Here is an 11,583-nt window from a genome sequence, read left to right as displayed (position 1 = left end):
GTTATTAAGACTCCCATTACAAGATAGTTTTACAGCAACCATATCACATTTTTTGTTTTTATTTTTTGCTCCTCAGTGAAATCACTAATGGTTAGATGATTTAAGGATATTATAGATGTAATACTTTGTACTATTCCTTTGTATAATTATTTGGACAAAGTCAATAATTTATATCACTATGGCACTTTTTTTTTTTTTTTTTTTTGTCTTTTTGCCTTTTCCGGAGCCACTCCCGCGGCATATGATATGGAGGTTCCCAGGCTAGGGGTCGAATCGGAGCTGGAGCCACCGGCCTACACCAGGGCCACAGCAACGCGGGATCCGAGCTGCGTCTGCAACCTACACCACAGTTCACGGCAACGCCGGATCGTTAACCCACTGAGCAAGGGCAGGGACCGAACCCGCAACTTCATGGTTCCTAGTCGGATTCGTTAACCACTGCGCCACGACGGGAACTCCTCACTATGGCACTTTCAATTAACATTTGCTAAGACTGGACACTGGCAAACTTGACTATGATTTGAATAAAACAAATTCCATAGAAATTTCAATAGTGTCTCCATCGTTCTCTCTCCCCCAGATATATAGATCGATAAATAGATGTTTGTATATATTTTTATATAGTTTCAGATATTATATTAATACATTCAATGTATGCATTTGTTTAGTGGCACTGTACCCATGAGTTGCTATTTTAAATACATCTAAAAAAAAAGCATGAACAAATCTATGTAACAGATATTATACCATAAAATAATTATGTAAGAATATGAAAAATCTACACTTTTTAAAAATTCATTTTAAAAGAATCTATTGATGTTAAAAAATAAAATAAATTTTAAATCTCCAAAAATGTAGATGACTTTAGTTGAAACTATTATATATAAATTATTGAATATATTCATTTTGGTCTAGTCTACAGTTTTATAGATTGCTGGAGGTCAATGAGAAGATACTTTTCTCAACACTATCCTTTTCACAGCATTCTTCACCTCCCTATTCCTTAGACTATAAATCAGAGGATTCAACATAGGGATGATAAGAGTATAGAACACAGCTATAATCTTGCTTTTCTCTGGTGAGGAGATGGCCCCAGGTTGAGCATACATGAAGAATACAGTTCCATAGAATAAACTCACCACAGTAATGTGAGAGGTACAAGTGGAAAAGGTTTTACTCCTGCCATGGGTTGAGGGGATCTTTAGGATGGTGGAGAGGATGCATGCATAGGACACCAGAATGATCACTGTGGTGGTGATGATGATGAGAGCAGAGAGAATAAACAGTACAATCTCATTCATAAAAGTGTCAACACATGAGATCTTGATCAGGGCTGGGACATCACAGAAAAAGTGGTCCAATCTGTTTTCTCCACAGAAATGCAAACTGAAGGTGAACCCTGTTTGTACCATGGAGTTGACGCAGCCACAGATGTAAGAGCCAATCACCAAACGAACACAAGCCTGCTGGGACATACGGACAGGGTAAAGGAAAGGCGAGCAAATGGCTGAAAAGCGATCATATGCCATCACAGCTAGAAGAAAGCCTTCAGTCCCAACAAAGAGAGCAAAGAAAAAGAACTGTGTTGCACAGCCATTGTAAGAAATTCGCTTGTCCTTGGATAAGAAAGTAGCCAGAGTTTTGGGAGCAATGACTGTGGAGTAGCAGAGATCTAAATAGGACAAATTTCTGAGGAAGAAATACATAGGTGTATGAAGTCTGGAGTCTATTTTAATGACAGCTAACATGCTGATATTTCCCACCACAATGACCACATAGATAAGCAAGAAGAGTAAAAATAAGAGAATCTGTATTTTTGGAGATGTTCTGAATCCAAGCAGAATAAACTCAGTCACTTCTGAGTAATTCCTATTCAGCTCACTCTTCATAGCTGAGACCAGTCTGAGAAAATGATTGGATGATCATGGACCTTACAGAAAGCCTTGTCCACTTTTGGTTATTTTTTTTTATTGAAGTCTAATTGCTGTACAATATTATATGAGTAACAAGTGTACAATATAGCAATTCATAACTTTAAAGGTTATACTGCATCTAGAGTTATCATTAAATACTGGCTCTATTCCCCTTGTTGTACAATATATTTTACACTTAGTAGTTTGTACCTGTTCCTCTCCTTCCCCTGTATTGTCCCTCTCCTCTTCCCTCTCCCCAAAGGAAGCCACTAGTTTGTCCTCTATATCTGTGAGTCTGCTTCTTTTTTGTTATATTCACTAGTTTGTCATATTTTTTTAGAGTCCACATATAAGTGATATACAATGTCTGTTTATCTCTGTCTGACTTGTTTCACTTGGCATTATACGCTGAAAGTCAATCCATGTTGCTGCAAATGAGAGAAAAAAAATGCTAATGGAAATGAGGTTGTCTTAGCAACACACCTGACAAAATAGCTTTACTTTTGGAAGTACCAGTACCCAAATATATCATATATAATTTTCCTAATATATTTAATGTCAATACGATATAGTAAATGTGGACAGGCAAAGGACATCTGGGTTAGTGATGTTATGAGTTATTATATGACATTTTTAGAGCTTTGGAATCAAATGGACTGAGTCCAAAGTTTACCTCTTTCAGGTTAAATGAATCTAAGATCACCTCTTTTTCAATGGTTTGAAGTCCTCTTCCATCAAAGGGAAGTAATATCCAGTTTAGGGGATTGTTGTGAGAATAACACGAAACTGAGTGTGAAAAGCAATACTTGCAGTTACTAGAGCATCCTAAATGCATAATAAATATTAACCAAATAAACCAACAAGCAAACAAGCTCCTAAAAGTTATTTTTGTTGTAGTAATGGTTATCAAGTGAAAACTTAGGTCAATTACTTTTCCCACCCCGAGATGCAGTTAATTTGGCTGTCTTAAAGCATTCTTCTATATATGAAAAAGCTGGGAAACAAGGGATTAGCGTTTCATGAGGTGGAATGAAGCACCAATCTTAAAGAAAGTCTTCTGAAATGACAAATCAATTCTTACCACTACAATAACCCCATACCCTTCAACCTCTACCACCAACTCCATTACTACTTAACTGAGTGCTAGTAGCTCTGCTCCCTTTCTGGCAGCCAAACGTCAGCACATCTTTTATTTTTACAGTCAAATATTAACATCTTAGATACATGATTATTCTTTTTATATGGAAGTAAACTTTTATGGTTGAAGTGCAAGATTAATTTTTCAGAGAAGTGTTTTTTTCTTTGCATACATTGCTAATCAAACAAAAGACATTAACTCGAATACACAGGGAAAACAAAATATGTATTGCACAAGTTCTGTTTTTCGCTTTTTAAATAACTATCAATGCTTAATAGCAAACACTGAAGACGTAGATAAAACATCAATAATTTTAATATATCTGAAAAATTCAATCCAAGTGGAAAGAATTTTTATGCCATAAATATGTGTTATTAATGTCTTTAATTTCTGCAATAACAAAAAAAAAGTCCCATTTGGAACTTAATATCATAGTTGAAGTCATACTTTAAATGGAAATTTTTATAAAATTAAAAGTACAATAAAGTCAGAAAAAATGAAACTGACTTTGCCTCTGTTAATTATTTTTTATGAATTCAAAAGTATCTTATTAGTTACAATTGTAGCATTTTAATTCACATAAATTGAGTTTTAATCCACATCTTGCACTCACTGGGTTAATTTTTCAAATTCCATGAACCTCAGTTTTCATATCAGCAAAACATGTCTTAGAACATCTACCCCAATACAGGATAGTATTGAAAGGATTAAATTAAGTGATGTATATAAATTACATGAAATAGGTAGAGCCTGAGAAATAGAAAGTGCTCATTAAGATATATGACAGACTGAACAGAAAAAGGTTTTGCTAAATTAAGTATGTATCTTCAGAAAAAGTTGTGATTTTTAAAAATCAGGTACCTTACTTGAGATCCAGCAGATCCCAAAAGGAGCTTCACTGAAGAATTTTAATAGCTCATTTTGGGAGTTTCCATTGTGGTGTAGTGGAAATGCATCAAACTAGTATCCATGAGGATGCGGGTTCAATCCCTGGCCCTGATCAAAGGGTTAAGGATCTGGGGATCTGGTGTTGCCATGAGCTGTGGTGTAGGTCTCAGTGTCTGAGGCATAGGCCAGCAGCTGCGGCTGTGTCTGTGGCATAGGCCAGCAGCTGCGGCTCCAATTCAAACCCTAGTCTGGGAATTTCCATATGCAGCAGGTGCTAGCAAAAAACAAACAAACAAACAAAAAAAACCTCAGTTAATTGCAAACATGCTTAACAGTATATATTTATTCAACTATCTGATAACACTAAAAGTAGATCTATTTATTTCTAAGTATCATGTACTTCATTTTTATTTATTAGAGCCAAGAGAATCTTAGACTGAATCTCCAGTTTGACATTAAGAAATATCTTTATATTATGCAAAGACTGAACTGAAAATTCCTCCTACCATAAGCAAGCGCTGCATTTTACCTACCATAAGTTCTACATCCTTTGATCTAGCCATATCACTATTCTTAAAAACAAAAAAGTAAATTAGAATTATATATATATACATATATAAATGTGGGATATTTTTGAAAACTAAAAAGAGCTCTGGAGGTCAATTAGGTCAGTGTTTACCAAACTTCCCCATATCTCAGAATCAGCTTGGGAGATTTTGTTTTGCTTTGCTGTTAATACTGATTCCTGGATCACACCTCATTCTTAATTAGTCTCAATACTGAAAATTGTCTATTAGGAGATGAGTGCAGGGAGCATTCATTTATGTATTTTATTTAAGATTCTTAACTGACTCTAATGAAGTTAGTCCCTACATAGAAGTTTGAGGACCAGTGAATTTGGTCTTATTGCTTCTGGGCAGAATAGCAATATTCTCACTCAATCAAAGCCATTTATTAACTATAAAGATTCTTCTGAAAGTATATTTTTCATCTTTGTTGCATTGTCTTACAAATAGCACTTTCAGAAATGTCTGTCTTTATTCAACACAAACAAGTAATAAATCTAATTCATTCTTATTTTTCTGATGCCAATGGACAATGGATACTAAAACGAGATCACTAAATGCTGCTTATATAAACCAGGCTCATTCTCAATTCCCAGGCATGCTTTTAGTTTCTTTACGTTTTCACTTCAAATGTACAGTTTCATCTTGGGTACTAAAAGACCTTTTAAAGAATGGCATAAAACTAGAGAGGTGTGTTTTTTTGTTTGTTTGTTTTTTGCTGTTTCTCGGGGCCGCATCTGCAGCATATTGAAGTTCTCAGACTAGGGGTCGAAACGGAGCTGCGGCTGCTGGCCTATGCCACAGCCAAATCCTTAACCCATTGAGCAAGACCAGGGACTGAACCCATATGCTTATGGATACTAGTCGGGTTCATAACCCTCTGAGCCACAACAGGAACTCCCAAAAGTGGAGAGTATATTTTTTATATATAATATTCGAAGAAACTTCTGAGATTATAATATATTTTACATATATAATATTTGAAGAAACGAGATTTTACAAAAACTTTTAAAAATTTTGTTTAAAAATTTTGTACATTTATATAATGGAGAGGTTTTATAATTTATATCAAACTAAAAAATTTTCTAATCTAAAATTGTTAGGAATAAGTTAAACATAGTAAGTCAAGAATAACTGGTCAATGAAAACAAAAAACATATGTGACCTTTTTTTAACCCTTCTTATTTGCAAGGTATCTACTACTATACTTCACTCAATCAACTAATAATAATACTTCATACATTATTAGCATTATATGTATTTACTTTATAAATCTGTTGTGCATACTAAACTTTTTGTAAAATACCTTATGATAGCTACCAACTAATTTAAAATTCTATAACAAATCCTATTATTGTTTACAGTCACTTGAGTATTTTTGTATAATATATCTTTATTGTCTCAAACTGTTTTCATTTTGAGTTTTTACTTAAATCTATTAATCTTTTTTTTTTTTTGGCCACACTCATAGCATGCATAAGTTCCTGGGCCAGGGATTGTACCCATGCCACAGCAGTGCCCTGAGCCATAGCAGTGACAACACGGGATCCTTAGCCACTAGGCCACCAGGGAACTCCATTAAATCTACTAAGCTTCAAATATTTACATATCGACTCTACTAACATTTATAATCTCTCCCCACTACAGAGTGTCAAACATATTTTTTTTCTTATTTTCACAATCTCTATTATTTTATTTGTTTTTCCAGTCCCCTATGTTCCTCATTTGCAGCCTGGAGATAACAATACTACCTTCTCATAAAGTTGCTATGTCGATTAAGTATGTTAACATATGTAAAACACAGTACTCTATATGTAAGCCAACATTTTTACTATATCACACATATACTTCGTGTGTGTGTGTGTGTGTGTGAGAGAGAGAGAGAAAGAACAAAAGGAGGGGAGGAAAAACAGGACTGACTGACAATGCCAGAGACAACTTCATCTCCGAGACAGGAAGGTGTTGGGAGCTTTGACATTTCTAGTTACTTCCAACCAACATCCCCTGGTCAGGTCTATATGATGGGGATGGAAACCATGTTAACTAGGATATAACTGGAATTCTGAACCATTGTTCTGGAAGTTCCATTCTATTACAGTATCTACAGTCTTTGCCTTAGAGTTAGAGTGGACAACAGCCACCAGATGGCAGCAAACTGCAGCTAGTGTTTACTTTTGGAACCAGAACAGGAATCCTAAGCAGTTCTGCACATCCTTGCCTGGATCAGACCATTCTACTTATTTTTTTACTATGTTTCCTCATGTTTTACAAAATTTTTTTCTTACTAATTTTACATTGTCTAAATAAATGAAATTTTTTAGTCAAAATGAGACTCTAAGCCCTTGGAAAGCCTCTGAAAATAGGATATAGTCTGCTAAGGAGACATTCAGTTGTTATTGTAGGAAACAAAAATAATTACGACATATTTAAAATGCAAAAGAAAATATGATACAGCACAGAGAAATACAGGATTCTAATAAGTGTGACTTGATTTTTAAGAATTAAAATAATAAACTTTTTCTACATATGGGCATATAAAGTATATAATTTAAAATCTATAAAATTGCAATGACCTCTATTTCTATTATGTTAAATGATACAATAATATTTTCTGGAAAAATTCTGTTGCATTCCAGATCATTTGTTTACACAGAAGAACAACTGACAGATGCGTGTAAGTTTACAAGGCTGAAAGAACAATACTATTTCTAAAAGTAAAAGATGAGTTTTAATAATTTGTTGAATCTAAAGTTGAAAGGTAAAAATGTGATACATTTGCTAATTATAGACACAAGAGAGGTAATATAGGTTTATACTCCTCAAAAATAGCAGAAGTATTATTTTCTTTAAAACAACATAAAAAATAGAACATACATAAAATAAGAAAATATAAAAAAATTATAAAACTGAAGTAAAATACATTATAATGATGAATGTGAGCAATTCTTCATTTTAAGAGAATTACATTTTTGATGAGGAAAAGGAAATCTGATTTATAAATAGATAGAAAAGCTGAAATCCAAAGTATAATATATATGTGGATGATATACCATATTGTGAGTAAATACAATAGGCTTTACTTCTGTTGAGTTTTCTAACTATATTTGTCGGTTGAAAAAAAATTATAATACTGTCTTCTGTAGTCCTAAATAGATATTATATAGATCAGCTATATTTGGAAATTACATTTTAAATGGGAGAGGGTAAACACATAAAGGGAGAATAAATTCCTATATATAAACACAAGTGATACATATAATTTAGGCTTACATTTCTTTTTTCTTTTCTTTTTTTCTTTTTGTCTTTTTTCATCTTTCCTAGGGCCATATCCACGCGGCATAGGGAGGTTCCCAGGCCTGGGGTCTAATCGGAGCTGTAGCCGCCAGCCTACGCCAGAGCCACAGCAACGTGGGATCCGAGCCACGTCTGTGGTCTGTGACCTACACCACAGCTCACGGCAACGCCAGATACTTAACCCACTGAGCGAGGCCAGGGATCGAACACTCAACCTCATGGTTCCTAGTCGCATTCGTTAACCAGAGACACGATGGGAACTCCTCTTCTTATATTTAGATTCAAAGCACCAAATTAGTATTGGAATTCAATCTTTAATTATCTAGTCCAAGTCCTCCATTCTAAATAACTCCTAGGCTTACATTTCTCAAAGATGAAAGTGAGTGGGTAATTTTTACTTTATAGAAAAATATCAAAAAAAAACATAGAAAGAACGAGGATATTAAAATGGCAAAAGTAAAGTACAATAATGTATCTAAACAAGTATTGTAAATGAGATCATTTCAGAATATGGTGAGTACCGTATACGGCGGGGGTAGAAGCTTAAGCCTTTAAAAGCCACAGCTATAAAATGCTATATTAAAAAAGTTTAAAATCAAAGTTTTAACAAGATACACCAGATACAATCATTTCAATGAGCACTTGGCTCACCATGTGTCTCCCCTTCAATCTACAACCAGTAAAACATCCATCATTCAACAAATGTGCCTCTACTCAACACAACGGGACAGCAGAGAACTCCACACATCTGCATATTCAAAAGTGGGGTAGACTGGAGTACACTGAGGAGGCAGAACCAGGGCATGACAGGAGTTGGTGCTCGTGATCCCTAGCTGTCCCAGAGAACCAAGTAACAGGGAAGGTGACACACTTCACTCAGACCTCCAGGCTGCAATAGCATCTGCAGCCACAGAAATCAGGCAGCAGTAGAGCCTGCAACCCTATTTCTTTGGCCACCAAGGCACCCATGACTCTGGCCCCCTGCCCACAGCAGCAGAACCTGTGAACTTGACAACTCCAGACGCAGCAGAGGGGTCCATGACCACAGTTCCCCCTGCACTTCTGCCCTCCCCTTGTGGCGGTAGAGCCTGTGTCCCTGGAGACCCCAAAGGCAGCAGCCCAGTGCCCCAGGTGGTAATGTCAGCCACAGCAGCAGCAACACCAGCAGCAGCAAGACACCAGTGACCCTGGAGGCACAAGCAGCCACCAGGAGGGCACCAGGCCACACCTCTGGCAGAGGGGGTGGAGGGTGGAAAATGCCGATTCTTTAATAACCAGAGGCATTTCAGGTAAGAGAAACTGAAAACTGGTGCCACAGTACCACTTAATGAAAACAATCAAGAAGACCTCTAATTACTAACTTGTTAAATCAATATAATCAAGTTTTTTAAAAAGCAGCTTTATCTACCGAAGGAAGGTCACTACTTCAAATGCACCAGCAGAGAAACAACTCATTGAACACCATGAAAAACCACAGTAACACAGTATCATGAAAATAAAATGACAATTCTCCAGACTTAAAGTCACTTCATTTGTTACATAAACAAATTTCTGGTTTCAACAGAAACTTTAAAAAAAAAAAAAAAAGAAATGTAACTACAACCATCTAAAAGTTTTGCAAATAAACATATATAAGGCAGTCCATGAATGCATATGATTCTTACACCCCTGTAAATGAAACCCTCTACCAAAAACGAAATCAAGTAATTCCCGACTAAACAAAAGTATGCGAACAAGCAAATACTAGTTTAATGAGGAGTAAGTCTGCAACGTGGATTGCATTTCCTCATTGTTTACACCATGACTTAAATTTGCTAAGATGAGCAAATAGAAAAAAAAAAAAAAAGCAGCCTCTTTTTCTTTAGTTTTTCTGTACTTTTTAAAAATTGATTAAACCAACAAATATACCCGTGATGGGTCCTGAGAGAAATTCTCTCTTGGGGTGTAAAACCAAAGCACTGGCCATTCCCTTTGCAAGAGACATAAATGTCTCCTGACCAGTCATTAAGGAGTTTTGTATCGCAACAGAAAAAGAAAACTGAAAGAAGAAATTATTAAATAGTAAACTCACCAGACCTTTAAGAAAACTGGAACGGCTCCTCCTCAGGCACCTGGCTCAGCTCCTGTGACACCGCCGAGGAATCCGCAGCGCCAACGGCCTGGAAGACGGGCCTCCTGTCCGAGCCCCGCGGCCTGGCGTGCGACGTGAACCAGGGGCTCCAGGACGCCAACCCTGAGCTGCCTGAAATCTGCGGCTTCCTGGACGACCACCGGCAGGAGGGGGGTCAAGCTGGCGTGCGGGGGGCAGCGCTTCCTCGGGCGCCACCACGCCAGCGCCGCGTGGCACGAGGTGGCCCCTCTCCGCGGAAGCAGCGTGAGCTCCAGGCGCGCCGAGAGACCCAGCTCCGCGAGAACCCAGAGCTCCCGGAGCTGTTGCTGCTGGACTAGGAGCGCGCAGAGGCGGCTCCCGCAGCTCTATCGACGGCCAGGCATGCTGGAGCCGGCCTCTGGCGGGCGGCGGGGCGGAGGCCAGAACCCGAGACTTGGGCAGCAGCATGTCCAGCGCAGTCAGCAGCGACAGGCCTCACCACCACCATCACGTCAGGCCCCGCTGCTGTCTTCCTGGGCCTCACAAGGCCTCAGACGACAAGGCCGTCGCGACGCGTCAGTCCCTGGCACCACGGACGCATCTCCAAAGGCCTGCAAGGTAAGGACGGCCCCGGCGGGGCAGCGCGGGTCTCAGGCCCACAGGCCCTCGCTCTGCGAGTGGCCGCCATTGCGGACCCCTCCGCCAGCTGGCATCCAGACTCCGGGCCTGGAGATGCCCAGCCCACCCGCAGTGAGGCTTTGGGAGGTGATTTTCTGGTTCAGTGATGCAGGCCTGTCCTATCCCCGTTCCGAAAACGCAGTGGGCGCGGGACCCGCCAGACTCCGAAAAAGTTTCTCTCCTGCGGCGTCATGAATATGAGAGTCTGACCCTTCAGGGCTGGCTGGAGGCGCCGCATCCCAGCCTGGAAATCCTTTCGAGTAGGAGGATTTTCATGGGGGGCGGGGGGGGGGGAGAATGAAAGGCCCATTTCGCGACAGTGAAATTTCCCCTCTTACTTGGAGCAACAGGCAGCCCCAAACCTGAGCAGTGTTCGCGCGTGCGCTGGGAGTGGACTTCCACCTGGGCTTCTCCCTGCTGCCTGCCTGCCTGCCCGCTGGGAAGGGGCTGAAGGAGCCAGGCCAGAGGACCCGGGGCTGGGAGCCTTCCTGGTTTGCTATTAGTCCAGCACTTCCCAGGGTCCAGGGACTTTTCTCAGCTGAGGCTCTGAGACTTCCCAAAGGCATGTATGCTTGGAATGGATCCTAGCTGTTCATCTACGCGTGCCTCAGTTTCCGTATCTGTAGAATGGAAACGATGGTCCCTACCGCCTGCATTTGAGGTGGAGATAAAGACCTCTGAAGGGATTTGTAAACTGTTGGACAACAAAAAAAAAAAAAAAAAAAAAAAAAAAAAACTGTTGGTCACCTTAGCGGAAGTGCCACAGTTGGTGGTGGCCAGGATATGGGTAGGAGAATCTTTGGCCTCGAGAAAGCTCAGCTACTTTCTTCCACGCCTTTGTGACAGTTGGGCCTAGGGCAGAAGGCTTTGTAGGAACAGGGCAGCCAGGGCCCCTTCCCAGCCCTCTGATCAGTGGCTCCTCCCTGCTGCTGTCTCCTCCCCTGCTTCCTTGCCTTTTACATGGGGGGGGGGGTGGAGGGGGCAGTGGGGAGGATTGGCTCCTATTTCTGGTGCAGT

The 11,583-nt window shown here is 39.4% G+C and overlaps 1 protein-coding gene across 1 annotated transcript; it reads right to left on the bottom strand.

Annotated features, from left to right (window-relative positions):
- On the bottom strand, nt 933-1,889 carry LOC100512836 (olfactory receptor 12-like). Its single transcript, XM_003126221.2, has one exon. The coding sequence runs from the start codon at nt 1,887-1,889 to the stop codon at nt 942-944; it is 948 nt and encodes a 315-aa protein (XP_003126269.2). The 3' UTR covers nt 933-941.

This window comes from Sus scrofa, chromosome 5 (assembly GCF_000003025.6).
Source record: "Sus scrofa isolate TJ Tabasco breed Duroc chromosome 5, Sscrofa11.1, whole genome shotgun sequence".
In the NCBI taxonomy this organism is placed as follows: Eukaryota; Metazoa; Chordata; class Mammalia; order Artiodactyla; family Suidae; genus Sus; species Sus scrofa.
This window is presented reverse-complemented; position numbering and strand designations above follow the sequence as displayed.

Coding starts and splice junctions, on each gene's coding strand:
- LOC100512836 (XM_003126221.2), bottom strand. CDS start 1,889: ATGAAGAGTGAGCTGAATAGGAATTACTCAGAAGTGACTGAGTTTATT.